Source organism: Apteryx rowi, unplaced genomic scaffold (genome assembly GCF_003343035.1).
Source record: "Apteryx rowi isolate R43461 unplaced genomic scaffold, aptRow1 scaffold_922, whole genome shotgun sequence".
Lineage (NCBI taxonomy): Eukaryota > Metazoa > Chordata > Aves > Apterygiformes > Apterygidae > Apteryx > Apteryx rowi.
The window spans coordinates 127,156-155,092 of NW_020451230.1; the positions used below are offsets into that span (position 1 = coordinate 127,156).

Genomic DNA, 27,937 nt, shown 5'->3' on the forward strand with positions numbered 1-27,937 from the left:
CAAGTCCTGTGTATTGTGGAATTAAGTCAGTTTTTCAGTAATTCAGGAATAACCAGTAATACCCACCTTCCTCGAATTTTTGTGCATTGAAATACACCACTCACAAGAAGAATAAATGCTGGAATTGCTACCTTGCTAAAACAGTTGCATTAAACTGTTTAGAATTTACTTTAATATAACAAAAATAGGAAGAATTAGGGGGGAAAAGTTGTTGAAAGCTAAGTGTGAGTGAGTCTGTTTCATTCAGTGTTCTACATCTAAATTCTCTATATCTAGCTTGATGTCATGTTCTTATGTTATCCAAAGAGATGTAAGAAAAAAATTGTGTTCACAGATTTTAAATGGGATTAATTCTTACCATTATTGCTGTTTTTCATTGAACTATTTTCTAACCTCCCATTCCTCCTTTTGAATTAGGTTTTTGATCCCAGTTATTCCTTCCAAGTCACTGAATTATAAAAATGGCTTTTATGGACTCAGCTGTATCTATGTGCTGAGCCATTGACTTCGGCAAGTTCCTCAGTTACTTAAAAATTTCCATTCTCTCAGAAGGAGTGGCTTCAGCCAGAAAGAGCAAATTATAGATGTTTTGGCATTCTTCAGACCGGACAGGACATGATACTGCTAATAGGTTTCTTAGTGGGACATTAGTCAGAAGTCTGTCTCTTTTTCCCCATGGCCCCTAGAACTTTTTAAAACAGTGCGTAAGATTATTTGCAGTAATTTAAGTCCAGCTGAGCATTGCTTTCTTTGCTTTGGCAAATTTTAAAAAACATGTTGTTAAATCCATATCAGCCTGCTCTGTCGAAACGTTCCCTCCCTATTTTTCCATGGTGTAGTCATTTCACTCTGTTTAACTCCATTTGTCATAGGCTAAGTCTGTGAGTTGATACTACAGTTAAGAATAGCATAGTTGTTCTATGATTCCTTCCCTATCCCCCAGATGACTTCATTGAAGAGGCTGTTTCAGGTGTTTTTCCTCAGAAAACTACATATTCCATATCAAGGTACAATCATTTCACTGAAGGTGATGAGTCAGGTCTGGATTTCTCACTCTAGCGTTACCCTGCTCTGCGGCTTTGGGTAATTCCCAAGTTACTTCACCTCTTTGTGCTAGACTAGAATAGCCTTGGTCAGCTGGGGAGCATCTTTCTGGGTCTTGTGAGGGCCTTTGAAAAACAGGCACATTCATTTACTGCTAATAATATTTTGCACATGAACTAGGTCAGCCTCCAGTGATCTTAGCTGTTAGTTCTTAGTCATGTTACCTGCATACTTTTTCTCATATTTGTCGTGTACTTGAAGGTCCTTTGTTACTTGGAAGGTTAGATTTTGCAGTGTGAGTGTCTTTTAATTTTAGTTCTTTCTTTCTTTCCCATTCTGATTTTGTGCTATTTCTGCTTCCAAAACATAAGTATTATAAATTTAAGGCTTATTGTACTTATGTCTGAATGTTAATAGGGTCGTGAGTTTATCTAGTTTGGTACCCTGAAAGTTTTTAATTCATTTTGTTGCTTGGTGTATTCCCGTTCTTAAGTGTGACATAAGCGTGTATCTGTGAAGTAAAACACTGTCCTCCATCTAAAAATATACTACTTACAGGAGTTCTCTTCCTTTATTACTTTTTTTACAGTGATGATTCTGAATGAAAAGAAGGAACCAGTGAAGGCGAAAGCTTTAGGAAATATTGTGGTAAAGTAAGCAAACTAAGTATCTTATGGCTAAGAAAAGCTTTACAGATGGGTTGACTACCTTTTGACCAAAATTTATCTATATAACTGTAATGAAAGCAATGAGAATTGAATAGTATGGCTGTCTCTGATATTAATATCAAACTATCAGAACTTATGTCCATTAATGTTGAAAAAATGCACATGACTGTGTATGTAAATGACTGTGGACTACTACAGCAAAATTTACCACTTTCTTAATTGCTAGCTGTTGGCAAAGGAATAAGCCTGCCTGTTGTGATGCATGAGCACAGTACTGGATCATTCTCTTCACTGTTTTGTCTTTCAGTTTAGAGAAATTGTATAGCAGTGAAGATTTACATGCTTTGGCTTATGGGTTTGATGCTGCCTGCTCTTTCATTGTCTCCTAACCCCAAGTGATGCACGTTCTTACAGGGAGAATGCATGTTTCCTGATCTCAGTAAAAACAGTAAGATGTCTCTGTGTGTCACTGTTCAAGTGTAGCAGTACTTGGACAAAATGCATGCAAGAAACGACTCCCACCAAAAAAAAAGAAAAAAAGCCCCACCCTGCTGTACATCCTGTAGTTGATCTTTAATCAAATTTACCAAACTCCTGTCAGATGAGGTCCATAAGCTTTAATATTCTTCTTGAAAGTACACATTTCTTAACACCTTTTCTTAGATAAAGAGCCTCTGTTCAGATATACTCTGAACATTAATTTCATTTCTCTTATCTTACTTTCCACTCACTTTTTCTAGAACCTTTCCTTACTTCTGTAAAGGTTCATAGACTACTGCTCCCCATAGCATATGCCAGCTGTGTATTCCAGATGTTTTACAGGGTTTTAGGTGAATGTCATTTTTCTCAGCCAGATACCTACATTGTGATTTACATGTTAGCTGTAGCCTCCTCTGTTTTCAGTTTTAGAAAATACTTAAGCTCTGAACACATACTGACTGCCAGCAAATACAGGTCCCAAAAGGAATGCATTAATCAACTTCTGTTTTGGTAAAATTTAAGAGACTAGAGGTAGCTCAGATTCATCATTCCTCATGTAGATGAATGAAAGCTAATGTACTGAAAGATGAGCATTAACCTTTAGTGAAATGAAATTTTGTTAAAAGCCAAAACATTGGCATAGATGTACTGATTTTGATCAATTGTTAAAGTGAGCTTATCTAAGGATAGAGCCATGGGAGGTAGGAGATTAGGGGCTCATGACATACAGGCACTGGACTATGCTGCAGAAATGCACTTTTTAAATATGGGCTGTCTAGCTGCATAGTGCTTGCTTGGGAATCTGAGTTGCCGAGAGCTGGAGGTTATTTGCTCACCTGTATTACTAATCTAATGTAATTAGACCACTGTGGAGACTAAGTCAGTATCACAGTGAGTTATTGTACTGTGTGATGCAGATGTGTGCTTTCAAGATAAAGCCTCTACTCTGTCTCATTCTGAGCATCTAAGGCTAAGCCACCAGGATGCACAGACATGTGTCTAAGTGCGCACATGTTCTTCCCTGAATAAACATGCTTGTATTTAGACATAGCTTTCCTGTGACACCTGTAAGATTGTGCATTAATTCCGTTGTGGAGTATGAATAATATAAATTGCTGTAGTCTTTAATAGACTCTGGTTTGCAGTAACAGTAATCTAGGTCAGAATGGAGTGTTATCTTTTGAAGCTCTTCCCTCTTGGATGCTTAACTGTTGCTATAATAAAACTTAGGCTTGTAATCAGTGGAGAGAGAAAGGCATTTTGAAAGAAGATCGAACCAAACTGCCTTAGTCATTCAACTAGGATGGGATAAATCAGCTTCCAAAGGTGTTTATATCTCTCTGCTGTCTATAGGGGTTACATATGTAGCTCAAACTAGATGCTTAACATCAACTGCCTGAAAGTTCAGTGAGACTGATCCCATCCTTAGTCACTCTCTGCCAGATGAGCTGAATTATATCTACCAACAGGTAATGTTGATAGATGTGTGTTTGCATTTCTGTATCTTGCTACCTTTATATTGAAGTGCCTGTAAATAGTGGATATTGCCACATCAGGAGATCCTTCTAGGGGTTATCATCAAACTCTCAAAGCTAGAATTTATCTTCCCTAATATTGTCCCTTTTTTCAGCATTTATTTGTCTTAAAGGATTCCAAATGCGTTTATATATTGATTTTTGTTTCATCTTTCTCAGCATGATTTTTGCTGCAGCCAAATAAGTTGATAGGGGAAAAGTGGGTGAATTTTCCAGTTTTTCACATTAGATAATTTAGGAAGAGTAATGGCTCAAGGACACTATTGTTTTATCATTTCAACATTTATTGTAATATCTGTTCTGAAATAGTAGGGGGAGAATAAGAAATTAAACTATCCTTATAGGAGTCGATACGGAATCAATTTTGAGATAGGTTAACTGTCACCTCTTTTTATCTTCCAGCATTTTTTTGGCTTAAATTTTTGAGACAAGAGGCCTCTTAAAATTTATTCTACAGCTTCACTATAAAAAAAAAAGCAAAGAGATTAATGATCTTTAGGAGGCAAATTGTGAATTCTTTAACACTTCTAACATTTGAATCTATGGATTGTTGAACAGAAGTTTGTTTTAGGATATTATAGTTCACAGTGTCTTAACATTTTGTTCCAAGTTTAATTCTGGTAAGGGACAATTTCTTGACAGTTTTTAGTTGTTTTTTGGTCATAAAAGTCTGGGGCTGTTAGGTTAAGACATCACATTTTCTATCTTAGACAGTACTCGGCTCAGCCACTATTTAACTGTGAGACTTTTTTCATTTTTTGATTAGGGCTAGTTTTCATAAAGCCCTCTAGCAAAGCAAGCTTTGCTGTCTTCATTTCTTCAGCAAATACTTTATCCTTCTTCTACATGTACAGATCCCTTGAAAATAGTTGGGATGATCCTTGTTACTAGCAGTGTTTGTTTCTTACCCCACGGTCCTCTCCAGGTATCTAGAAGGAAATGGAGTGTCAAGATAGGTTTGACTATTACTCTCTATGCACTCAGCAGCAAAATGCGATGCATCTCTTTAGGAAAAAATAAAACAAATCAAAAAAAACCCACAGAGGTGTTTGCTTTATCTGCAACGTGCTTGAGAGGACTGAAAAATGTTCTTCAGTATTTCCTGGAGAGGAGAATGGCCACAAACTGCCTATGATACAAGCTGTGTAAAAGTGGTATGATGTTGCTTTTGGTTATTTTTAGCCCAGTCTAGCTCCTGATAAAGACTATTGGGGCTGTTTGAGGCCTGTGGTGCTTGCAAGTATAGTATGTGAAATATCTATACTGGCAATACAGTTTTAAACTTTAATTTTATCCTGCAGGAGTCAAAGCATTTAGGGAGGTAGTTTTTACACCTACCTATTCCAACTCCTTGTCCCCAGTATAGTCTTTTCTTTATTCCTCCACCAGCTGATCCCTGCTTTTCTCACATAACCCTCATCTCTGCCCTCTGGAATGATTTCATGCTGACAAGAACTCTCACACAGGCTAATTTACCTGGACAGTACCATAATATGTTTGACTTCACAAGTTTTTCAGGATAAAGCAATAAAATACAGTGTCAAAACATTTATGATGAAAGGGTCAAGGAAAGTGAAGGCCACTACAGTTCCTGAGGGTCGCCTAAAATGAATCTGCTTGCTTCTAAATTTCCTCTTTTTTTGAGCTACAGTCTTTGGACATGAAGGATAATTAACTGAGAATTTATTCTGAAGTGGAAAAAGGTAGCAGCAATGACCTCCATTTTCCGTTAGCAAGAGCAGTCTGATTTAGTGACGCATTTTGCTTGCGTTGATCTGGTCTGCCTATAATTAATATACACTGGAAAATGTGTGTGTGCATGTTTGTGTGTGTAAGCATGGCTGGTGATGAGAATTTTCAAAATTGTCTGTTCTCTTAAAGCATATTAGCAAAGAAAAATCCCATTTAAGTTCCAGTTCAGTAGGAAACTCAGTTTTGCTCATGTACGTTATAAAGTTTGCAAACCTATTATGTTTATTTTATGAAGCAGTTGCCAGCACTGTCTCATTAGCTGACATTATTCTTTATATGCATCCTCAACAGCAAGGGAACTACATTTGCCATATATTCATTCTAGCCAGAGGGTAGTGTCTACCAGTAAATTCCTCTCTAGAGCTTCTCAAGACTGTTTATAAACCTGTGTTACACTTCCTGTAGTGTTTGTGTAATTAATTTTGTGCCCTAATAATGGAGTATTCTGGAATAAGTATTGACAAATTAGTTTTACAGCTCTCCATTGTACAGAATCACATAAATACTTCTGTTCCATATTCAGAAAGAAGTGAGACAATGTAGTTGTATCATTCAGTGATTCTGAAATGCTTTTGTAAGTTGGAGGGGGAGCTGATAAATGTTACATTGCTTAAATTGCATTTAAGAATAGTGACTGTATGAGAGGCTCTGCATGAATCTGGGAATAGTGGAGAAGCAGGAAAGAAAATTATAGTGTTCTGTCAATGGTTAAAATGATTGAAGTGATGAGTCATGTCATTATGTAGAGCAAAATCATGCAATAGCCAATGCAGAGTGCTGTAAGAGTGTAAAACATTAAAAAATAATTAATATTTTTGAGATTCCTTTTATAAGGAATAGGTCATTATAAATTTATAGCTTTTTAAAATATTTTTAGATCTTAAGTTGGCAGATACCAGTGTGACAGGACCTTTAAAGGCAAACATCGTAAAGCTAATATTCTTTAGGGGGGAAGATGGTGCTTAGAAGTAAGCAGCCCATTCTCAGTTTCACTGTTTGTAGTACTGTGTTCAATCTTTACATATTTACAGGGCAAATAGTTGGATGTTCAATAAAAAGACTACTCATTTAATATTGCTCATAATATATAAAAAAATTTCAGTATGTATTTGGAGGTTTGTTACAGAGAATAGTGGCTTGAAGCCAGGAACGTACTCTTTAAGATGCACAATAGAAATCAATGTTAATCAAAATATCTTAAAGGGGGGAAAAGGGAAAGAAAAATATGTAATCTTTCTGTGTACATGATAGTACCTTAGCATCCCATTAATGAAAGTAAAAGTGTTGTAGGAGTTGATGAAGCGACATTTGGGCATTCTAACTTGGGGTAAACCCACAAGAGAGCTCAAAGCTTTTGTTTGTGCTTGTCCTCTTTGCTGCAAGGAAAGGAGGAGGGGAGGCGAAGGCAGTGGTTTTGGACAGTAGAAGCAAGGGAAACTCCATCTCAGCTCAAGAGAGGGGTAGCTAGCCTAGCTCAAAAGAAAGACAGATAGATAAACTGAAGTTAGCTGAGATGCTAAAATACCTATTATTGTTAGATGGGCCCATATAAGCTACGTCATTATTTACAGAGTTTGCCTAGTTTTTTTCAGTGTTTTTCTAAATGTTTTCAACATTGAAATGAGAAATGGGCCTGGATCTGTTTTTTTTTTTTTTTTTTTTTGGCTCTAGACATTTTAATCCTGATATTTTAGCAAAATTCCAGTACATATAACAACATTATGGCAAGCTGAATTCCACCTTTATTAATTGTACTGATTATTTGTATTAGCACAATACCTAGAAGTTCTAGTCAGTCATGATGCTAAGCTCTTCACAAATACAGAATTGTGCATGCCTGTGACACCAAGGCGGGAAAGGGAGGATCAGATACCAGCGGAGGGAGACACTCAAGGTTCATGAGGGGTTAAACAGGATAGATTTAATAAAGTACTTACTTACACTCCAAACTGCGTGGGGAGTCCCGAGAACTGCACGGGGGGATCGCTGATGGGAGGCTGCTGGAGGCATGGGCCAGACGCCCAGGCAGGACTCACCTCGTTGTACCCTAAGGGCCCCTTAAATCTACTAGAACTATTTCCTTATCTCGGCTGTACTAACCTTGAGTAGCTACCATCTGGGAAGCAGCTAGATATTGCTGACAAATGGCAAATGCATGCCTGGCCCTGAGGGGCATTCAGTCAGTGTGCAGAGAGCACGCTCTGGGGCTGCCACCACATGCTCTGGCAGTCACTGACTCCTCGCCAGACCTGCAGGTGTTCTCACTACAGCACCCATACCTGTGCAGTTATTTTGCCTGAAAGATGATGTACACGCATGGAAGAAATGTTTAGGTTTTTCTTAGTAACCAGAATTGGGTCCTACATGCAATTAATGTTTTACAGAGAGCTGTAGCGGAGCATTTTCATACTGTGTCTGTCTTTGCCATACTCTGCAGGATAGCGATACCTGCCCTAACCTGTAGTTCAGCAGTGTGGTTTCCTAGGCTCAGGGAGCTTATTTGTCTTGCAGCAATATGCAATGTAGAGGTACTAGCCATTGCAGCAGTTTTTCTTGAAAAAGATTGGTAGGAGCAGGGATGATACTTCTGGTGATACATTGCATACTTCTGAGTTTAAATTTCTAAACAATTGTATTTACAGAAAGCAAAATGTGTTTCTGATTTCAGCAATAAAACCGGTTCTTCTATTTAATGACTAAGTGCAAACCATTGAATAGAGCTTTGGAGAAATTATTGACTTTGTCCATGTGAATTGTCCTGTTGCTCCCATCATAAGGATGTTTTAGACTGTTAAATAAATTGAAAGTACAAAATCTGCAATGACTGTAACTTATGAATTGCTGTGCAATTAGCAACCAGGCAACAACCGTAGTTAACTACCATTTGCTGGTGTTTTTTCTTGAATCTGAACAAGAGATTTTTTCTTTTAAACTCCTACACAGACAAACACAGGGATCAATATATTCTTCTCCTAATTTTTTTTTTCACGGCAAATATTCTCTGAGTCATGCTTGTGTATCACAGGGGTGCTTACTAAACTTGGAAGTCTTGAACTAGGCCAGTCAATTCCCTCCAGATGGGCAGCAGCCATCCTGCCTCCCTAAAGCCTGCGTAACTAATGGGAAGTGTTTGGCTTTTGGGACTGTAGTGAACCGTAACCATACTTTCAGGGGATGTGATTTATAGTATGTGTCGAGCTAGAACCCTCAGAGAAAATAGCAATATTTTTAGTACTATACTCCCTTAGACAACTGGAGCTGAATTAAGCTGAAGGTATGTGGAATCATAAACAGTCATGGATTTGAATCATTACTAGATGACGTGGCCTTTTCAGCATAGCTTATACTATTAATACTGTATTTAGGTAAAACGTATTTTTTTCTTCTTCTTTTTATAATTGTAATGTTAGTACATACCACTGCGCTGGTAACACCGGTTCCTGTGACCGGTGTTATCACAGGAGCCTTGTAATGAGCATCAGTATTACTGCACTGCAGAGGTGTGTTTCCCTGCTGGAGATACTGCTTTTTGGATATAGTAATGTATCATAGGAACATTGTCAGGGTAAAAAATAAAATACCCCAGCTAAAGATTTGCTTGTTAGGAATACAGGCATATGCTAGCGATATCTGTATGAGGCATTTATGGTTTTATCTATATAAATGTGCTTGTTTGAGTGATCATTCTCTCTCTGTTATTAGGGTTAAGCTTTATAAAACTCCTGTTTTTCTCTCAGAATATGTATTTCTTAGGCTTAAACGCAGCTTATTGCACTGCTTATCAGGTGGTCAGAGCTTTGGAGGAAAAAAATGACTAGTATGTTAACTGAGACTTCTGTAGCTTTTCTTCTTCTGGTAGATATATATTTGTGGAATGACCCTTCTTTTGTCATTTCCATGTCCTTGACTGAAAATGGATATAGAGCATGCATTGAAAACTCAACTAATGAAGCATTTCAATATTTTGCAGCTTCACTTCTTATAAAATTATAGTAAGTTCAGTTATTTTAGAAAGTTCTAAAGTTGATTTTTTTAGTAATATACTTTCAAAAAACTCCTTAAATAATTCCAATAATATTGTGTTCAGTTAAAGTATAAAAAAAAGAAAAACATTCTTATGCAGATTCTTGTGACTAAATACATTTGAGTTATGTCTGTTTACAGAAACTGAGTATCTGTATGCCTGGGTAATTCGGTAGGTACATGTATAGATGTGTGTATATGTCTGTGTGTTAGAGAAAGATATCTATAATAATGAAAGTATCTGTATCATAGTGCATACGCACATATTTCTGACAGATACTCTGTTCTTATAAATGTTGAAAGCTGAATGGTGGTAACAGATATTTATAGCATGTCTTCTGTATTTACAAGACCAAACACTATTTTGCTAAAGGTTGGAGACCCTATGTTATATTAGAGTTATGGACTGGGTACAGTTCAGAGCTATATGTGATCACATGTGATCACAAGAAATATATGGTCATGTTGATCTGTTAGCAACACATTATTGAACTGAACTGTTTTCTGATTGCATAGTCAATAATTGTTTATCTGAATATAAAGTATGAATGTAGACAGTCAACTGCATTTTTATATCTGTGTTTCTAATTTCTCTCTGTTCTTTTTAATTTAAGGTTGCCTCTGCCTCCTGGAGCATTTTCAGGTCTTTGGGAAAATCCAGAAACATTCCAGAAGTTATATTTCCAAAAATTTCCAGTAAGAATTACAGAATGAGTTATATAAACTTATAGTAATCCCATGACACTAAATGATAGTAGATTTCAATTGGTTACCATACAACATTATCATATCTTATTTTAATGGGAGATATTTTAATAGGAGTTCTTTGATTTATGACTTCTTAGTTAAAAGCATTTCAAGTAAACCTTTCCTCATACATACTTTCAGCTTTTAGGTACCTAGACTTTTTTCAGATCTGAAACAGAAGAAGTAAACTTCAAGTTTTTGAACCTAAATTTGTTTTCTACAGCTATGTTATTTGGTTTAATAAAAGATATATGCCTTGCCTCATTTGCAACCTTAGACTAACATAGCTTCAAATACACTACTACTGCTGACATGCAGTTATCCTGATTTAACCTCAGTCCAAAATATACACTTGTCTCTGGTGTGTGGAAATACATAGGAAGACCCTTACTGAATTAAGTATGCTTCCTTTTCAGATGAACTATCCAAGGACTGGCTTGCTACTTTCCATACAGAAATAGATACACTTGTATTATGTGAATATCCAAAATGGAAGGTTTTGTCCAAGAATAAAAGTAGATGAGTGAATTGATGAGGCGAATTATTATTTTTTGCATTAGCGTGATAATGTTGTTATATGCCTAGCTCCAGCAAATGGAAATATCTTTAGAGGCAATTTGACAACTGTCATTGTATTGTAACAGTTCCACTCTTCTTGTGTAGATTCAGGCAACATATTTCTCAAAGGTGTCAGGGATCAAAGTAAGCAGATTGGAAGAAATCTAGTTTTATGTGTTGTCTTCTGTTTTATCTTCACAAAGACTACAAAACCCTTCTGGAAAGGGAATGCCAAAGCATATTATCACATAAGAATGGTGAAAAATATTAAGAAGTAAGTCTTATAGGGACCAACAACTTCATTTATGGAGACGATAAGTTTTGTTTGTTGGTTTCCCAGAATGATTGATGATCCTAGTAATATTTCTGAATTTATTTTTATTTTTTGGTTATGTTATTTTTAGGGATACTATGATACTATGGATGCAGGTTATATGGATGAAGATGGCTATTTATATGTCCTGTCTCGAGCTGATGATGTGATCAATGTTGCAGGACACAGAATTTCAGCAGGTGCAATTGAAGAGGTGAGCGTTGCCTGACAGTAAAGTAGAAAAGCGAAAAATGAATAAAGAACGCTGAGTTCACAGAGATTGAAAATCTCACAAAAATCTCTTCTTTTTCTGCTTTTCTTGATTGCATTTGTATTGGTATTTTTAACAAAAACATTAAGTGTATCACGTCCTTCCTGCTAAGGTCCTTTTGAGGACTTGAACTTAATCAACAGTGAGCATTCATACCATGAGCTTAATCAAGCAGGCATGATTTGACAGAGGAAGGTGGAGTTAAGGGGCAGTATGGTAGCAGTGAAGCATTCCTGTAAACTCTGATGTCATATGTACTTGGGAATGCACTATGATAATGTAGGCAGTCCTTCAAGGCTCAGTGTGTCAAGAAGTTGCACCAGTTACTGTAGTGGCTTAGGAGCAAGAACTTTTATTTCTAAAGTGCAGTTTTAAGGTGTATATTTGAAAGTGTTTGGTGTTGGATGAATTCTTTTTGCATAGACTCACATTCAGTGCTTTTCTTGATTTGAAGAGTTTTCTTCTCAGTTTCCGAAGAGCTGTTTTGTCCCATTCTTATTGTACAAGTGGTGCTAAATGAACAATGAAAATTTTTGAAAAAAAATTCCACTGTTAAATTGAAAATCATTCATGTAGTACCCATGCAACTGGAAAAGTTGAAAACAGTGGAGTTCATAATAGTATCTGAATTCCATATCATTGTTCACTCACGTCTCCAGAACTGCTGTGATTGCCAGTTACAGATTTCCCTGATGAGAGATCAATTGCTTATTCAGTGAATATAGGAAAATATGTGCTGAGCATGTAACAAGGGGAAAATGTACTTTCTAAAACTTTGAACTTAACTGTGCATTGAATCACAAACTAATTTGTTGGCAATTTTTGCTTTATAATATTTATATTATAAATATGTTAATTAATATGTTTTGGTGATGCTATATTTTTTAAAGACTAGAAAACTTAAAAAAAAAATAGAAGAAATTCTGGTTACACAGAAGCCACTAGATTCCCCCCACCAAATTCTCTTTAATAATTCCTTTCTATCTGGGCGATTTTAGGAGACGAGGGTGGTATAGAGCTGTACACTACATCATCCTCCCTTCTTTCCAGGATCTTTCAGAAACATCCCTGTTCCTGATATCCCAGTACATGATATCCCACTGCTAAAATAGCCTCCTAGGCCACATCATTCATAGTCTCATATTAAAGCTGCTCTAACGTATGCTGCCTCAGATTGGTTCCAGAACTTGCAGAGCATAAAGCTGCATTTTTCTCCCAATTCAAAATCCTTCAATGAACACAGCTGTTGGCAGGGCTTCTCATATTCTCTATGACAGCAAATATTTTCCTTTGCACAAGATAGCTTACATTGTCTGATGAAGTTTATACCACAAGCTTGATAAAGAGGGCATGATTTGACTGAACGAGGTGGGGTTGGTTAAGGGACAGTATGGTAGCCCTGGAGGCATTCCCATAAACTCTGATATCATATGTACTTGTGAACAAATCATGGTAGAAACAGGCAGTCCTTCAGGGATCGGTCAGCCAGGGAGCTGGACCGGCTGCTGTTGTGACTTAGAACTAGGAAGGCGTAAAGGTGGCTTTCAGACACTCTTCTCCCTATTTCCCCTTGAATTGAGAGTTTTGTGTTGCTTCACTAAAGCACAGCAGGGAATCTCATCCCCACCCCTTCCTGCTCTACAACTAAATGGATGAGTTGGACATTGTATCTTGCTCTTCAGGCTGGATCTGAAACTAACATAACAAATGAGGACATGAGTTAGGTCCTGAGGACTTGAGTTACCTCCTGATCTGTATTATCTTTGTATCCTTTTGAAACTCTTCCTTGTCCCTGAGCATAATGTCTCTGTTTTTATCCCTGTTAGGTAGAGCTTTCCCCTTGAAGGAATAAATGTTTCATCCCTACGAAGTTCTAGAAGCTTTGCTATTCCCCTTTTGAAAAAAGCTAAACAAACTAGAGCGTTGTTAAAATGCACACAGCAGATATTGCTAGTTAAATGAGAAAGCATTAACAAGAACACAAATAGCTCTTCGGGAAGATCAGTAAATACAGAATTAGAGGCTCATTGAATCTCTTTCTAATTAAGTGACTGTCACCTTGTTGAGGCAGTACATTATCTGCATTTATATTATAGCTACAAGCTTAACAAGTTTTCCTTAACGTTTTGACTAAAAATTTCAGCTTCATTATGTTCCAGTTAGTTTCTTTGTCCAGGGTACCTATTGCTATCATTGGGGCTCCATCTTTACAGTGATGCAGTAGGAGTTACTGTTTATTTTGCCAATCAGTGAATGTTAGCTATGGTGGTAACCTCAGGCTGTGTTGATCTGTCCATCTCTGTTTTGTATGCATATCTACGGTGACCATGTTTGTCTCGACTCTTTCTGATGCAACCCAGATTACTTCTTGTCTGTCTGAGGCAAAAGATAGAAATTGAGAAATTTAGCATGAGTAGTCCCCTTCCTGGCACCGAGGTTTCTGTCTGCTGCTGCATTAGAAGGTTTTAGGTCTATCCTTGTGCCCAGCACTCATTCCATAAATGCCATTTCATTTTCTCTTTTTCTTACTTTTAAGCGACTTTTAAATGTCTAATGCTGATTCTGTTCCCTGTTCTTTTCAGCCTTGTCTTATAAAATTTGATCATTTTAAACTAGTATTTACACTTTCAGTCATTTGAATGAGCTATCCCAAAGTCAAAGACTGAGAATACAGGTTATAACAGGAATGTTGTTAGGATTTTGGATGGACTAGTGAAGGAAAATATTACAGAGACTCGACTGTTTCAGCTCAACAGACTTTTATGAACAAGTGACACACTGGAATAATGCAAACAGTCTACTACAAAACAAAGCTGGCCACACTTACGTCTCCACCATCGAGGTCCTGTTGGTGCCTGATAGATAATTACGGAATTGATGGTAATATCAGACTACTGCAGACCTTTTTCCTTTGTTTCTGTGGAGAGGCCTCGATTCCTCTGGTTATATAGCTTACTAGTCTACTTTTCCATAATTAGCTGACATTTCTTTTTATGGTGATGAATGTATTGTTGTCAGGGTCAAGAATTTAGAGCAGAAAAGGATGTGTATTTACAGCATGAAAAGGAGTGCATTCTTGAGACTCTGGACTAGAAGTGACCAAAGCTTGTAGGTGTATGTGATGCAGTGAAATGTCACAGGGATTCACTTGATTTGAAGCTGCATAAGACACATTCGTGTATGACTTGCCAGTTTGGATACAGTGACTCCTGAACAAAGTAGACTGCATCTGAATTCAACTATGTTTGCATATATTTAGACAGCATTGCTGTCATCTTCCTCATACTCATGCCTGTTGTATGAGTAGCCATTGCTAATGTGATATTCAGTAAGAGAAAAAAGCCTTTTTCCTAAAACATCTCCCAGATTGTCTTTCTTTCAATCATCCCACTGCCCTTGATTTTGAAAATGTATTATGTGAAGATTGTTATTAGCAAACACACAGTCTTTGTATGCAAAGAGAAATTAATATGTAGGGTCACATTATGTGACCTCTGTGTGGCCTTTGTCGCATTAGATCCTCTTTGTGATTGAGTACAGAAGACATGTCAAAAGCACTCTTGACAGCAAGATTTCCCAAGAGACCCTGATATCTGCGTGCAAAGAGCCAGGTGCCTTGGAACAGGATTCATAACTGCCAGTGTCTTAAGCCCAACTTTCTCCCAGAGTTAGGGACACACATCTCGGTATGCAGTGAGACATCTTGGTGAATCTTCTCCAGCAAGTAAGAACCTCAGCTAGCTAATAGGAAGAAAGTGTGAGGTACTCTTTTCTTTCCAAAAAGAGAGTTTGGAGATATTAGTGCTAATGTGCATCACTTGTGTAACTGCATAAACACACACCAGAAGACTTAGGTTTAATTCCCTTTCTTGTCTAAGGAGGTTCAGACCTAATGTCTCTGAGAGGGTGAGCTGAACACTAGGCTGTAAGCTGAGGTGGGACCTCTATATGGCTTTGGTTGAAGCTGTACCTTTGTGCAGCAAAGAATGAAAAAGATTTAAGGAGTCAGAATGAACAAAGGTAAGTATGACTTTATAGCCCTGTAATGAGAGTGCTTTCTGGTTTTAGTCCTTACTCCAGACCACTTTTTGCCTTGTACATTAATTAATCACCATGCTTTATGACAGCCGACTGACCAGAAGCATTCATGATTGTATTTATTGGATCTTTGTCACTAGCATGAGAAAAAAAGGATTTATTTCTGCAATAGGCTATTCCTAAGGAAAGTATCTATCCATTTTAACTGTTGGCCTTGTTGCTTTAACTCATTGTAAACATTGTAACATGACAAAATTCATTCACAGTGAAATATATGTTGGGTACAATTTAGTCTGCGAATATTGATGAAAGTATGGATGTGATATTACCACAATGTGGTATTACCATTTTGGATGGAAAGCAAAAGATACATACTTAGGGCTGTGCTTAGGACATCTGTTTTGGAAAGCTGGATGAAGTGTTTCCTTGCCTGAGAAAACTGAGGTCTCATTTTATATGAGGGCTGGTTAAGCTAGGAAAAGAAATATGGAAAGAGATGGAAGATAACCATGCAAGTATTTGTTATACATTCAGGTGTAAATACTAATAATATGATGTAAACACTAATAGTAGTCTGCAAATAATATCCACAAGTATTTTTAGACTTTCATTAAAACTTCCTAAAGATGTCTGTTTTATTCGCTGGATCTTTTCTATCTGTCTCACTCTCCTTTTTACTGCATTAAAAATTTTCAAAGATGATGGGAGGGAGAGGTCACTTTCTTTTTTTTTCCCCTGAGAAAAACAATAGGTTCCCAATTGAAAACTCTGTAAGTAAAATATGTGAGTAGGAAGTTAAAGACAGGCATCTTGCTATGTGTTTATAAACAACTTCAGCTTGACTGGTATATAGGAACAGTAACAATTTGTGATGACTTTTTTCATGGGATCCTGGAAAGTTACAATTTCCAATAAATTCACATACTACAGAGTCTCTCTTCATATTATTTTCTAATATTGTAGCAGGTAAAGGACTTTTAATTCCAAGTCCATTCCTACCTTACAGTTGCTGCGGGTAGGTTACACAGCAGTGTGTTTGATTGTGCATTTGAATAATATTTTTATATTTTTTCTATATACCTGTGTAAATATCAATTGTAATGTTAACCTAATAGTATGTGTCCCAGCAAAGAACTCACTAAGGCACAAAAAGATGTGATTCGCTTGTTTTGCCAAAGCTGTAAGGAAGTCACCTTTCTTTGTTTTATCTTTGAATCTTGTGTTGCTAAAGCTTTTATTTCTTATGTTTATTTAAAAGCTACACTGTCTGTCTAGGATAACACATAAGAGTGTGTGAAAATATGCATACCTGTACATCTGCAGCATATGTAATTAGAGTCCTGAGGTTACTGACTAAGCAATTTTTGCTCTTAAAACGTAAGATTTTTTTTTTATGTGCGTATCTGTCAAAGTTTTTCACTGAAATGTTCAAATTATTATTAGTTCCATTTAGTTGCTTTTTTTCTCTCCCTCAGTGTGTTCTCTTCCATCATGCTGTGGCAGACTGTGCTGTTGTAGGCAAGGAGGATGCCTTGAAAGGGCATGTCCCGTTTGCACTATGTGTACTGAGAGAAGGTGAGAGCTCTTCGCTACTGATGTTACTAAAACTTGCACAAGATCAGGGAAAGGTTAAAGCATTTGAAATTCTTTACTAGGTGTAAAGACAGAAGAGAAGACGATTTTGGAAGAGATTGTTGAGCAAGTTCGAAAAAACATTGGTCCAGTAGCAGCTTTCCAGAAGGGAGTGTTTGTGAAGCAGTTACCAAAAACACGTTCTGGCAAGATACCGCGCTCAGCTCTTTCTGCACTTGTCAGTGGAAAGCCATATAACGTAAGTTGTAGATGTGTGCCTTAATGGATTAGATGCATATGCGCATGCAAAGACTCAACATCATCTTTTTGATTCTCTAGACCGTTCTGCAATCACTCTATGACTTTAGGTAGCATATTGCATTTTCTTTCTACTGTATCTTACCCAAAAGATTTTCATATTCAAGAGATTTCCGAATACTGTGTTCTCAGCTGAGCTTTTGAAAGCTAAAATTAGAAGATTTGCTGAATTAAATTCTTTCATCACTGTTTGAAGGATAACAATCTACTATCACATGCTTCTGTATATTCCTTTTCAGATAACACCAACCATTGAAGATGCTAGCGTGTTTAAACACATTGAAGAAGTACTGAAGAAAAATCAAATGTGATAATAGGTTAATAACTTGCTGGTACTGGAATATACAAAGAGACTTTCTGTTAAGGAACACCACATATTTTAAAAATTAGTAATGATTTGGGACTAAATTTTTTCCTACAGAAATATTACTGTGTTGTCATAGCCAATGAAACATACTGAAGCATCTGCATGTTATCATTTTATTCTAGATATTAAGATTGCTAAAAATTGCAGATAGAATTCATGCATTTCTATGCATTTCTATCCTTAAATTAGAAGGAATCATTAGATTATCTAATGTGATCTCTTGTGACCTTACATTTTAATCCATTATTATATAATGAGAACAGTAACTTGAATCTGGCTAAAACAGCTTACAAAAGGTAAGTCACGGTCTGAGGACAGCAATAAATAGAAATTCTAATATGAAAATTATTGCAGATATAAATTGTCTTCACTTGTAAAATATGAGCTTTATCTTTTTTAAAAAAAAGTAAAGTTATTTTTCTGGTTTCCACTGATTTTTGCTAAGTCTGTCAGTTATAAATTAGATTCCTTTAGTTATTTTATTCAGTGATTTTCTGAAGTGCCTTTTTTGTAGGATGTTAGATGAAGTCTTCTAGCTTTAAAAATCTGTGAAAACTTTGATTTAGCCATAGTAATATTAAATAAAACACATTATGAATTTAAAATAAAAATACATTTACTCTTTGCATTTTTGCTAATTTTGTTGTGCGTATCATTCTTACAAAAAGGATAACCAGGATTTTTTTTGCTAACATAAGCAGATGCTTCAGGCTTGCTGAGATATATATATATATATAGCCAAGAAATTTAGCAAATACAGACACTAGGCAGACCATTCTTGAATTCATAGGCCTTTCCAAAATAGTTCACAGGTTTTCAGCATACTAGCAGATGGAGGATACATGCTCTAAATACATTACTTCTCAAGCTGCATTTTTTAACCAAACAATAAATGTAAAGATCCTTTTAAAATACATGTTCATAGAAATGTTTTAAAACAAAAAAAGTTATTCAAACTCAGCATCGCTTTCTAGAGGAAGTAACAGTAAGCAATAGGTGAATTCAGATGCTGGGATAAAGGAGGGGTTCTCTACTTAGGCTAAGCAAGGTAGAAATTAAATCCGGACATATTTTGCTGTTGCAGTGTGTCCTCGAAAGAGGATGTCTAGAAATAAATACTGTTACCTTTTGGTTAGAGTTAAGGACTGTAGCGCTGTTAAGTGGCACAATAGTATTGTGATAAGATAAAACAGCAGATTGATATAACAGCCAAAGGGCAATAGATAGATAGCTAATTAAAATTACCCTTATCCAGATTCTGTCTTGGGCCTGTGACCTTTTTTATATAGCCAGTAAGCTCTACCAGTGTTGTAGGCAATAATAAAAAAGAAGTAGTCCAGGTGGTTTTTATTGGGACCACATGTAGTTGAGCCAGCTACTAACTGTTGTACCAAGTCATACAGTCATATAATAAAACAGCCTGGTTTGAGTCTGTGTTTTACTTTGATCGTTGGCAGATAATTGTGTGAAAAGGTAGCCATCCTGCTCAGCTATTTAATGTAGTTGAAAATCACAATCTGGACAGGGAGCAAAAACATTTAAGGACTGAGTGAAGGCTAATGATGCTTTGTGGTAGATATGCTAATTACACAGATCAGTAATTTACATGTGGGAGTAATTTTGCTCCTCAGCAATGTCCTAATAACTGCTGTGAAATAGTTATATAAGTTGCAGCTGGCTGATCAGGATATTATTTTCTTCTGGATGGATTATCGACTTACTAAGGCTTTAATAGGAGGCCTGTGCCACATAATGGAGTGCCCTGCAGAAGCTGCTGAGTGTTTTTCAGTTGTGAAACACTACAGCTTAGCAAACTACGCTGAACAGTTACAGGTCAGTAGAGTCATCTTGGAGTCATCACTGATAGTTCTTTAAAATCAGCTGTGCAGTGGCAGCCAAAAACAGTCAACGTGATGTTGGGCATCATCAGGAAGGGTATTGAGAGCAAAAAAGGAAGCATCTTTTTGTCACTGTGGAACCTTGGGCGTTCCCACATTTTGAGTATCGTGTACCATTTTGGTCACTGCATCTCTGGGACAACACAGGGGAAGCAGAAGATGTGTAGAAAAGAGGAGCTAAAATGTTCTGGAGCAGCTGCCTTTTAAGGAGAAAATAAAAAGGCTGGAACTCTTTTAATTAAAAGAGAGGAAGTGAGCAGGGCGGGGGGAGGGAATAAATTCGAAGTTTACAAAGTCTGAAGGCAGTGGTAAGATGTGTGCAAAGCTGCTCTTCACCAAACCAAGCAAAACAAGAACCGGGAGTCACTCAATGAAGCTAATAAGGGAGCAGATTAAAAGCAAGTTGGTTACTATAGGAAGTTTTGGACCCAGATAGTATCAGCAAGTTCAAAATAGGGACAACAGGCCCATAAACAGATACTAAAGGGACAGGCATATGCCTTTAACACAATTGTAAATACCAGGGTAGTATGATACAAAGGGACTGCAAAAAATGATCAGGCTCATGAGTTCTCCCTAAACAGCATGTACTTTTGCTACTCTCCAAGACAGGCTAGATGGCCCACTGGCTTGACCAGGTAGAGCATGTCTTAGGTTCTTAGTCCAGCTGCGAAGCTAAAAATCAGCCCTGTGGCATATTGTGATATCATTCTAGCTTAAATATTCTTGTTACAATATGCTATTTTGTAGTTTGGCTACAGCTTTTAAAGGAAGATAGAGATCTTATGGGGATTTCTGTACTGAATTCCTTGGCTGTCTTAAGTCAATGTTACTAACCCTAAATATGTGATATGCATAAAATGCAGGTAACAAAATTCTGTTACTATATGCTATTTTCTAGTCTGGCTACAGATTTGAAGGCAGATGGTGTTCGCTCAAACAAGAATTTCTTTCCATGAGAAACTACAAGTATCTTACCACAGAGAAGCTGTGGCACATACATGAAGTATATGATGTCCATCCTTATAGGTACAGTGAAAGCAGAGATGGTAGACATTGGTTTTTGGTGCAGTTACCCAGCTGCAGCCACAATGTTATAAATGTATGCAAAAGGAGCAGAGGGAGAGGAATTAATTATGCGAATACAAGCCCTGTACGAAAGATACTAGAATAGGCTGGAGGAGAGGAGAATTCATTTCCTGGACCTTGTATGGTTTTCCCGCTGACATCTCATGTTCCTACTCCAGTTCCTCCCATTGGTAACATAAGGACACCTTTTTCTAGTTTGGGCTTTTTTAAGGAAGGGAGAACAAGATAGCATCTAGAATTTACTTAGTATCTGACTTAAAAACAAACAAACAAAAAAACAAAAAACCCTCAGGTCTCCAGAGATTAGTAGTGGCAATGTAGGCACTAGCCTTTCTGAGAGGTTAGTTGCTCATATTAATATTGACAAGGAATCATTATCTGAATTTTTTGTGACGAGCTTGAGTAGTTAGCAGTCTTAAAAGTGTCTCCATGACAAAAATGTTTGGAATAACAACTTTTTGGCTGTTTGAGGAAGCCTGAACATGTTAGATGACCTTTATTATTTTTTTCTGTTTAGGCAGAGATCAATCAAGATCAAAACTGAAATAAAAGCGAGGGGTGGAGTGCTCTGCTAATGATGTAGAGGATTCCAGGCATGCCAAACGGCTTATTCATCAGCACTCAGAAAATGCAGACCGAGAAAGCCGTCTTAAAGCAGCAATGCAGTATGGAAATATAGTTGTTTGGGCACTGTTTTTGTTTTTTTGAGGAGCCTTCTTCTGAGGAATCGTGATTGCAGAGTGGTTTGTTTACAGCTTCAGATTTGTGCCGAGTTGGGGAAAGGGAGGGGAAATTACTGCCAAAGTAAGTGTGGAGAGGGATAGTGATTCCTGTGCACAGTTCTGTTTGCTGCCCAGCAACCTGGTTATACAAGCAAGGAAGAGCAAGCATATTTAACAAGTGATAGGAGAGCACTGATTTTTAAATTTTGTCTTTTAGAAAAGCATGCGAGTAGTTTTTGAAAGTCGGCTGGGAGAGGTTGGTGTAATAATTATTCCCTGTGTGCAAAAGAGTCAGAACTAACTGGACAACATTTAGCATAATCATAATTTCTAGGTGTTGAGAGTAGAGTTTCAGCTTATATGAGGGACAGTGGGACGTATGTGGAGATTTTGTAATTTGGATGCTGGCCTCAGTCACAGTAATATTTTTATTTTTAAAATATATTTTTTAATTTTTCTGAGCTGTTTTCTTCCACTGGGGAAATAATTTGGGGTTTCTGTACTCCAGGGACAGTATATCTACCACTTTATTCCCAGGACTTTGCTCGTTCCTGTTCCCAACACACCTCATTTCCCTTTGCCCCCTGAATGTGAGTGTGGGCTGTGCCAACGCAGGCTGAAAAAGAAATCCTGGAAAAAACTCGAACTGGAATTTACAAGGAGGGGGTGTAGTGTATTCAAATGATACTACAACCACTGAAAATGGTGTTTGCATTGCTTTACTTCTTGTCATTCTGGACTAAAGTAATCCAAAAGGGGGCTGGAGGAGGAGAAGAAAGAACATTAGCAACGATGTTGGTTAAGCCCGAGGAACTGTACGTAAAAGAGCCATGTCTTTATACAGTTGTGTTCTAGTCAAAGCCATCGTACTGTACACATAAGCAAGTTCAGTGCTCCCTCTCGTGGCAGATTATGACCAGTAAATTCATCGTAACTCATACCTGTTAGTGGCATAATGTGCTTATGCTTAGCTCTGAGACCTATCTGGCATCCAAACTATTTTAATGCTATTACATACCAAGCTTAATAGACTTATAAACACAAATAGCACTGAATTCTTTTTTATTGACATTGGGGGAGAAAAATCTTTCACCATCTGATTGACTGAAATTTGCCAAATGAAAATAGACAAAACAAATGTTTATGTACGTGCAAACATTGCTGATCAAACTGCTAAAAGAAATAACTAAAAGACAGGTCTTGAGCTAAGATCAAGCAGCAGAAAAATAGCAAATAGATAAATGACTATTAAATAGGTCTTACTTTGAAACTTCCCATTTAAACAAAGAATAAACAACAATAACACCACCAAATAAAGCCACAGCAGGTAATAGTTGCTCTTCTAAACTTTTATACACTATATGTTAATCACTCTGTCTTTCAGTTATTTCCTCTGATAAAACTGACTTCTGTGAAGTCTCAGCAAGGCCATCTTGGCTAAAAGCATAATGTTAGACAGGAGCCTGTCTAATGCACTGTTATAATGAAGAAATGGTGGGGTTTGGCTTCTCTTTTATTTCATTTTCTTTGTTGAATATATTTGGAAACTTGAGAATCTGATTCTATGCAAACATTAGATTTTATTTTCCAATGCTGGCTGGTGACTGAAGATCCTGGAACAAAAAGGTGGCTCTTGGTAAAGCAAGAATCTTCTTGGTCTGCAGGTAACATAGAAGAAAGTTTTTGTTTTTTTGTATAAATCATGTTTTATTAAATTACTTTGTTTTTTTGTAAACAGTTCTTCTGGGTTTTGTTTGCTTTTTTTTCTAAGAGGTGAGCCATCATGGTGATTCTCTATAGATACCTGACATTTCTATTTTGTCTTTAGAGGTCCATTTTGGCTCCAGTTCCAGGTTATGTCATTCTATTATACATCATCAGAGGCAGATGTTCAGCTTGAAATATTGACAGATTTTTCAGTAAGGAACATGTTGAAGTGTCTAACTCTGCTAAACATATTCATTTGACTGTTACAATCCAAAAACTGTAAAAATGGTGGAATGGAAAGATACAAACAGTATTATTGACACTGTATTGTCAAATGTTTGCACTGAGACCCCATGTACCATAGATTTTATTTTTAAAAAAATCATATTTATATCCATTTACATAAGACTTACACATTTTAAAAGAAATACATACACAGTAAATACGTAAATGTCTAGTATTTTACAATAAAACAGATGGAACGATGTAAAAATGAGTGGCTTCATTTGATAAAAGCTTTGGATGTGCACTACTGCCAAATTTCTGATGACAGAAATGCTGAGAGGAAAGGGGGAGGTTGTTTTGTTTTTCTTTTTTAAAATAATTTATTTTTTTATTATTCTTGTTTTAAACTAATCAATATGTGAAAAGAACATCATAGCTCTTTATCTGATAAACCTTATGTGTTCTCTTCCCTATTACCCTGTTCTTGAAGAGAGTTTTAATGGTCTTTTTCCTAAGTAGTGGTAGTGCACTTCAGGTAAAGTAGAAGAAAGAGATGACATCTAAAGGAAAAAAAAATAAACAAATGTTAATTAGCAAGATTCTTTGATTCTCATTTTGTCTAGGATGCAGTGACACCAACAAACAAATACTGTAGCACTGAATAAACTATTGCATGTTTTACTGAAATGTTAATATTTGAGGGAGACATTCATTTGTTGTTTAATTTTAGATCTGTCACATAAATCTATTTATTAATAATACATTTTAATCTTTTACTAATATATACTGATTCCTGTCCTAGATAGAAACAAACTCCTATGTATGTTCATTTTCCAGCTATTTCTTGATATTTTGATTCAGCATTGGGGCTTATGGTTTCCTGCATCTGTAGACCTTTGCCTGTTTGGCACAGGACTGAACACGTATTTTAGTTGTATAGATCCTATTGACAACTCTGTGATTTTCCTCGTTCACTGCAGCTTGACAGCATGTACCTTTATGACCCTGGTGATTTCTTTGCTATGGACCAGCTGTTTCCAGATCATCATTCACATCTTTTTGGAAGTCATCTTCTCCATTTGTCTTTACAAATCCTCTTTGGAATCCTTCATTGATAAAGGACATACTTGCTTTTACCAAATTCCCTTTGACATTTCATTAGTAGAAAATTGAAGCTGTAGGATGTTCCAGCGCTCCCTCCCCATGGCAGTGAAAGTCTCCTGCCTGAGCTTTCTGACTTGGGGAGGACATGTATTTCATGAGTCGCAGGTGTAGGGAATGTTTGGACAGGATCACTGCCAAATCAGCATTAAGTTACATCCTTCCACTGCCTGGGTAACTGCCTCCAGATGCTGAGCTGGACAACATACAGCCACCACTGCAGAAGGCTTGATCTGTCTCATATGCACAATGATTAACTTCTCTGCAAGGTTAAATGGCCAGACAGCAGCAGCCGTAAACACTGCTAAACGTTAGATCTTGAGAACATGTTCAGACCGGGCTGGGCCGAGTATGTTCCTGTAACTGTTCGGAGGATGCCACTTCATATTTTCTGTCCACTCATCATGGTGGTTTCAACATATGATTAAAAAAATACCTGAAATGGAACTTGAAAGCATATAAATTGAATCCATGTGCAACCCATTCACAGCTCTCCTTTCAGTCTGCTCTTCCTATGCATATTCCCTTTTATTATTCTCAAAAATTCTCTTGTACTGCTGTTGTGTGACAACAAGCTCATCCAGCTAGCCCCTCTGCTGCTTAGTTAGACTCAGTCCCATGTAAATAGTCACCACAGTACCACAACTGTTGGTTTACTCTAGGCAAGGCTACAAGCCTGGGCCTCCCTCTGACCTGGAAATTTTCAGGAGGCATGTTGTAATCAATAACCTTCCCTTTAATCCAAGCAGCAGGCAGTTCCTTTCCATGATGAAACTGCTACTCAGAAAATGTTATCCCAGTGAGATGGCTCCAGTTCCTTTGCAAACTTCTGAAAACTCTTCTGGTGGGTGTGCGTGTGTGTGTGGGGGGGGGTCGGGGGGGTGATTCAACACACTTCACATCCCCCATGTGAGCAGTATAGATATTTGCCCTTTAGATTCAAGTCATTTACTTAGGTTTACAAGCCTGATAGCATGAGGGAAATCTTTTCCCTGCTTACATTTTATATAATTTATCCAAATGAAAAATTAGTCTCTTTGCTTTCTGGATAGCTAAGCTACCTGACATTTTGAAATTGCACTTAAAAACAATGAATAGTTCTAGTTCATACCATCTCATTCCTTCTCTAAAAGGAGTAGGTGGTAAGTGAAAAGAAATAGTACATTAGTACTATTAGTACAATAGTCCATTAGTTGCGGTCATCCTCATATATTAGCTTTTGCAGTTTAGATCTAAATTTGACATTGTTACAGAGCTTTAGTGTTTAAGATTAATATGTAATTGGCAGAATGCTACATAAACTGCAAGCATCAATGTGATACACATCACTGATCTTTGAAACAGTACTAATATTCCTATAAAACACCTGAAATTCAATTTGAAAGCATACAACTTCAACCTAGTCAAGATTGTTTGCATTGGTGCCATGAACTGTTTGACATAAGTTAACTTGTATAGCTTTGTATAAGCATCTTTTTGCTCAAAATATATAGTTCCAATATATATAGGGCCAACACATTTTTTTCATTTTTATATATAGCTTACTGGGTTTTAGACAATTACTGAATACAGCAGGAATATACAGCTTGGATAATCATAAATTAGTTTTTATTAACATACTAATTTTCAATTTCTGCCCTTGTTGCACTCTTTAAACCTATTGGAAAAATAGTACCTCATACACCTGGCCTATTAACATTTGGGTAGCTTAGATTGCTTGCCATTTGAACTTGCTTTCTTAGTCATGATTTATTGCTTCCACCATTGCAATGCTGAAGGAGATAGATAGATAGCTAGGATAATGCTGAAGGATAATAGGAGAAAGGAGAGGTGTCTCTGCTGCAAGTTTCTGCACCCATTGAACACAGTGAGTGTGCTCTGATCGACTTTACTGACATAACACTGAGCCCCAGTTTATACATACACACACATGCAAAGATTTATATAGTTGATGATGTGCTCTGTTATCATCTTTGCAGGACCATTTGTGAAACTTCATCTATTTTAGGAGGAAAAAAAAAAGTCTCCTGTGTTTATTTTTCAGTAGCATTAAAAGCTTCTCTTTCTACTACGTTAGTATTTTATATTCATGCAGTCTCCTGAGCAACTATGGAGCAATCTACATTATTTACAGGTAAAATCTGCTGGTTCCTAAGTGCTTTTTGAACATGCCCAGAATTAGTAAAATCTTGATGGTGCCAAGCATCTCCAAGCTAAAGATCAAAAAAAAAAAAAAAAAAAAAGACTGCTGGCTAGAAACAGCAGCAATTCCTTTCCTGCAGATCCTGGCATCTCTTGCCTAGACTACCTAACAGCCAAAGAACCATTTAGATGTTTGATGCCTGGTGAGGTTTTGGTACTATCCAAATACACTTTCCCTCTCCCCTCTACTTCTCTGGAAAAAACAATATATGGAAAAGAAAACTATGTTCTTGAGAAGATAATAGCATGAAATGGTGCCATATTGATGGAAGCGCTCATCATGTTAGTATTTTTTGTAAGACTGATGATTTAGTAGCAAACAGAATATTTTCCACAGAGCTCTGGAACGATAACTCTGAAATTCATAGCCATATTTAAGTGGTGAGATACTTATGCAGTAAGAACTCTGGTACCAGCTTTGATCCAGGGTTGCATCCATCACCTTTCTTTGCCACTGGTCACTTCTGAATGATTTGAGAAAAATGCAAGAATCTCTGTAATAGATAACTCGAGAAGATTTTCTAGGGAAAGTTTTGTCTTATCTTATTCAGCTACTTAATGTCCTAAGTTGAGTCATAGCTCTCATAAAAATAAAAATCTAGGACACTTCTGCTTTACTAGTTTTTTTGTTTGTTTGTTTTTCTCTCCAGCTCACGCTAGAACCATTTCAAGCTTTCAAAGTAAATTCAGTCTCTGTGCCTATTGCTCTCTCCCCAGTTCTAGCTTTATGTTTGAGAACATATAAAATATATTATGCTGGGTGAGCTATCACCTGAAGAGGATGGTCTGAAAACAGTTGTCACATCTTCTGAGTGTATGATTGTGGTTTGTCAGCAGAGAGACCCTGCTTTGGGGATGGGAGAAGAAGAACTTTGCATCTCCTGCACTGACTTCAAGACTGTTGTCTTGACCAAATGGGCCCCCTAGTGAGTCTAAGTTAGGTCCTCTGCTCCATGATGGCTCTCACTTGAGTAATGCCAAGGAATATTGGGTGTCATGTACAATTACATAGACCTTTCATGATGGCCCCTTACGAATACTCACAACAATTCAGTGCTGGCTTCTTTGCTAGGCCTTGTCAGCATGAGTATGTGCGAACTGTTGAGCTGTCTAACCTCTGCAGTCGTGATGAAGCAACTGCAAATTGCAAACAAACAAACAAACCAAAACCTCTTTAGAATCATGAAGAAAATCAATCAATCTATTTCCCACTGGAAGGATGCCTATTGAATTACAGTGCGGCTCTT

The 27,937-nt window shown here is 37.0% G+C and overlaps 2 protein-coding genes across 2 annotated transcripts in view; one reads left to right on the forward strand and one right to left on the reverse strand.

Annotated features, from left to right (window-relative positions):
- The window catches only part of ACSS3 (acyl-CoA synthetase short chain family member 3), a gene marked incomplete at its 5' end in the record, with an annotated part of 90,451 nt that extends 72,348 nt beyond the window's left edge, over window positions 1-18,103 (forward strand). The window contains 6 exons of the mRNA XM_026091778.1: window positions 1,634-1,697; window positions 10,117-10,198; window positions 11,212-11,334; window positions 16,905-17,004; window positions 17,085-17,260; window positions 17,559-18,103. Of these exons, the coding sequence (XP_025947563.1) occupies window positions 1,634-1,697; window positions 10,117-10,198; window positions 11,212-11,334; window positions 16,905-17,004; window positions 17,085-17,260; window positions 17,559-17,630 (617 nt within the window). The remainder of the gene's footprint in view (window positions 1-1,633; window positions 1,698-10,116; window positions 10,199-11,211; window positions 11,335-16,904; window positions 17,005-17,084; window positions 17,261-17,558) is intronic.
- Window positions 18,104-23,846: 5,743 nt separating this feature from the next.
- Window positions 23,847-27,937, reverse strand: part of PPFIA2 (PTPRF interacting protein alpha 2) — a 58,195-nt gene continuing 54,104 nt past the window's right edge. Inside the window, exons 21-22 of the mRNA XM_026091779.1 lie at window positions 27,735-27,827; window positions 23,847-23,887 (exon numbers count right to left, since the gene is read on the reverse strand). Of these exons, the coding sequence (XP_025947564.1) occupies window positions 27,769-27,827 (59 nt within the window). The 3' untranslated portion in view covers window positions 23,847-23,887; window positions 27,735-27,768. The remainder of the gene's footprint in view (window positions 23,888-27,734; window positions 27,828-27,937) is intronic.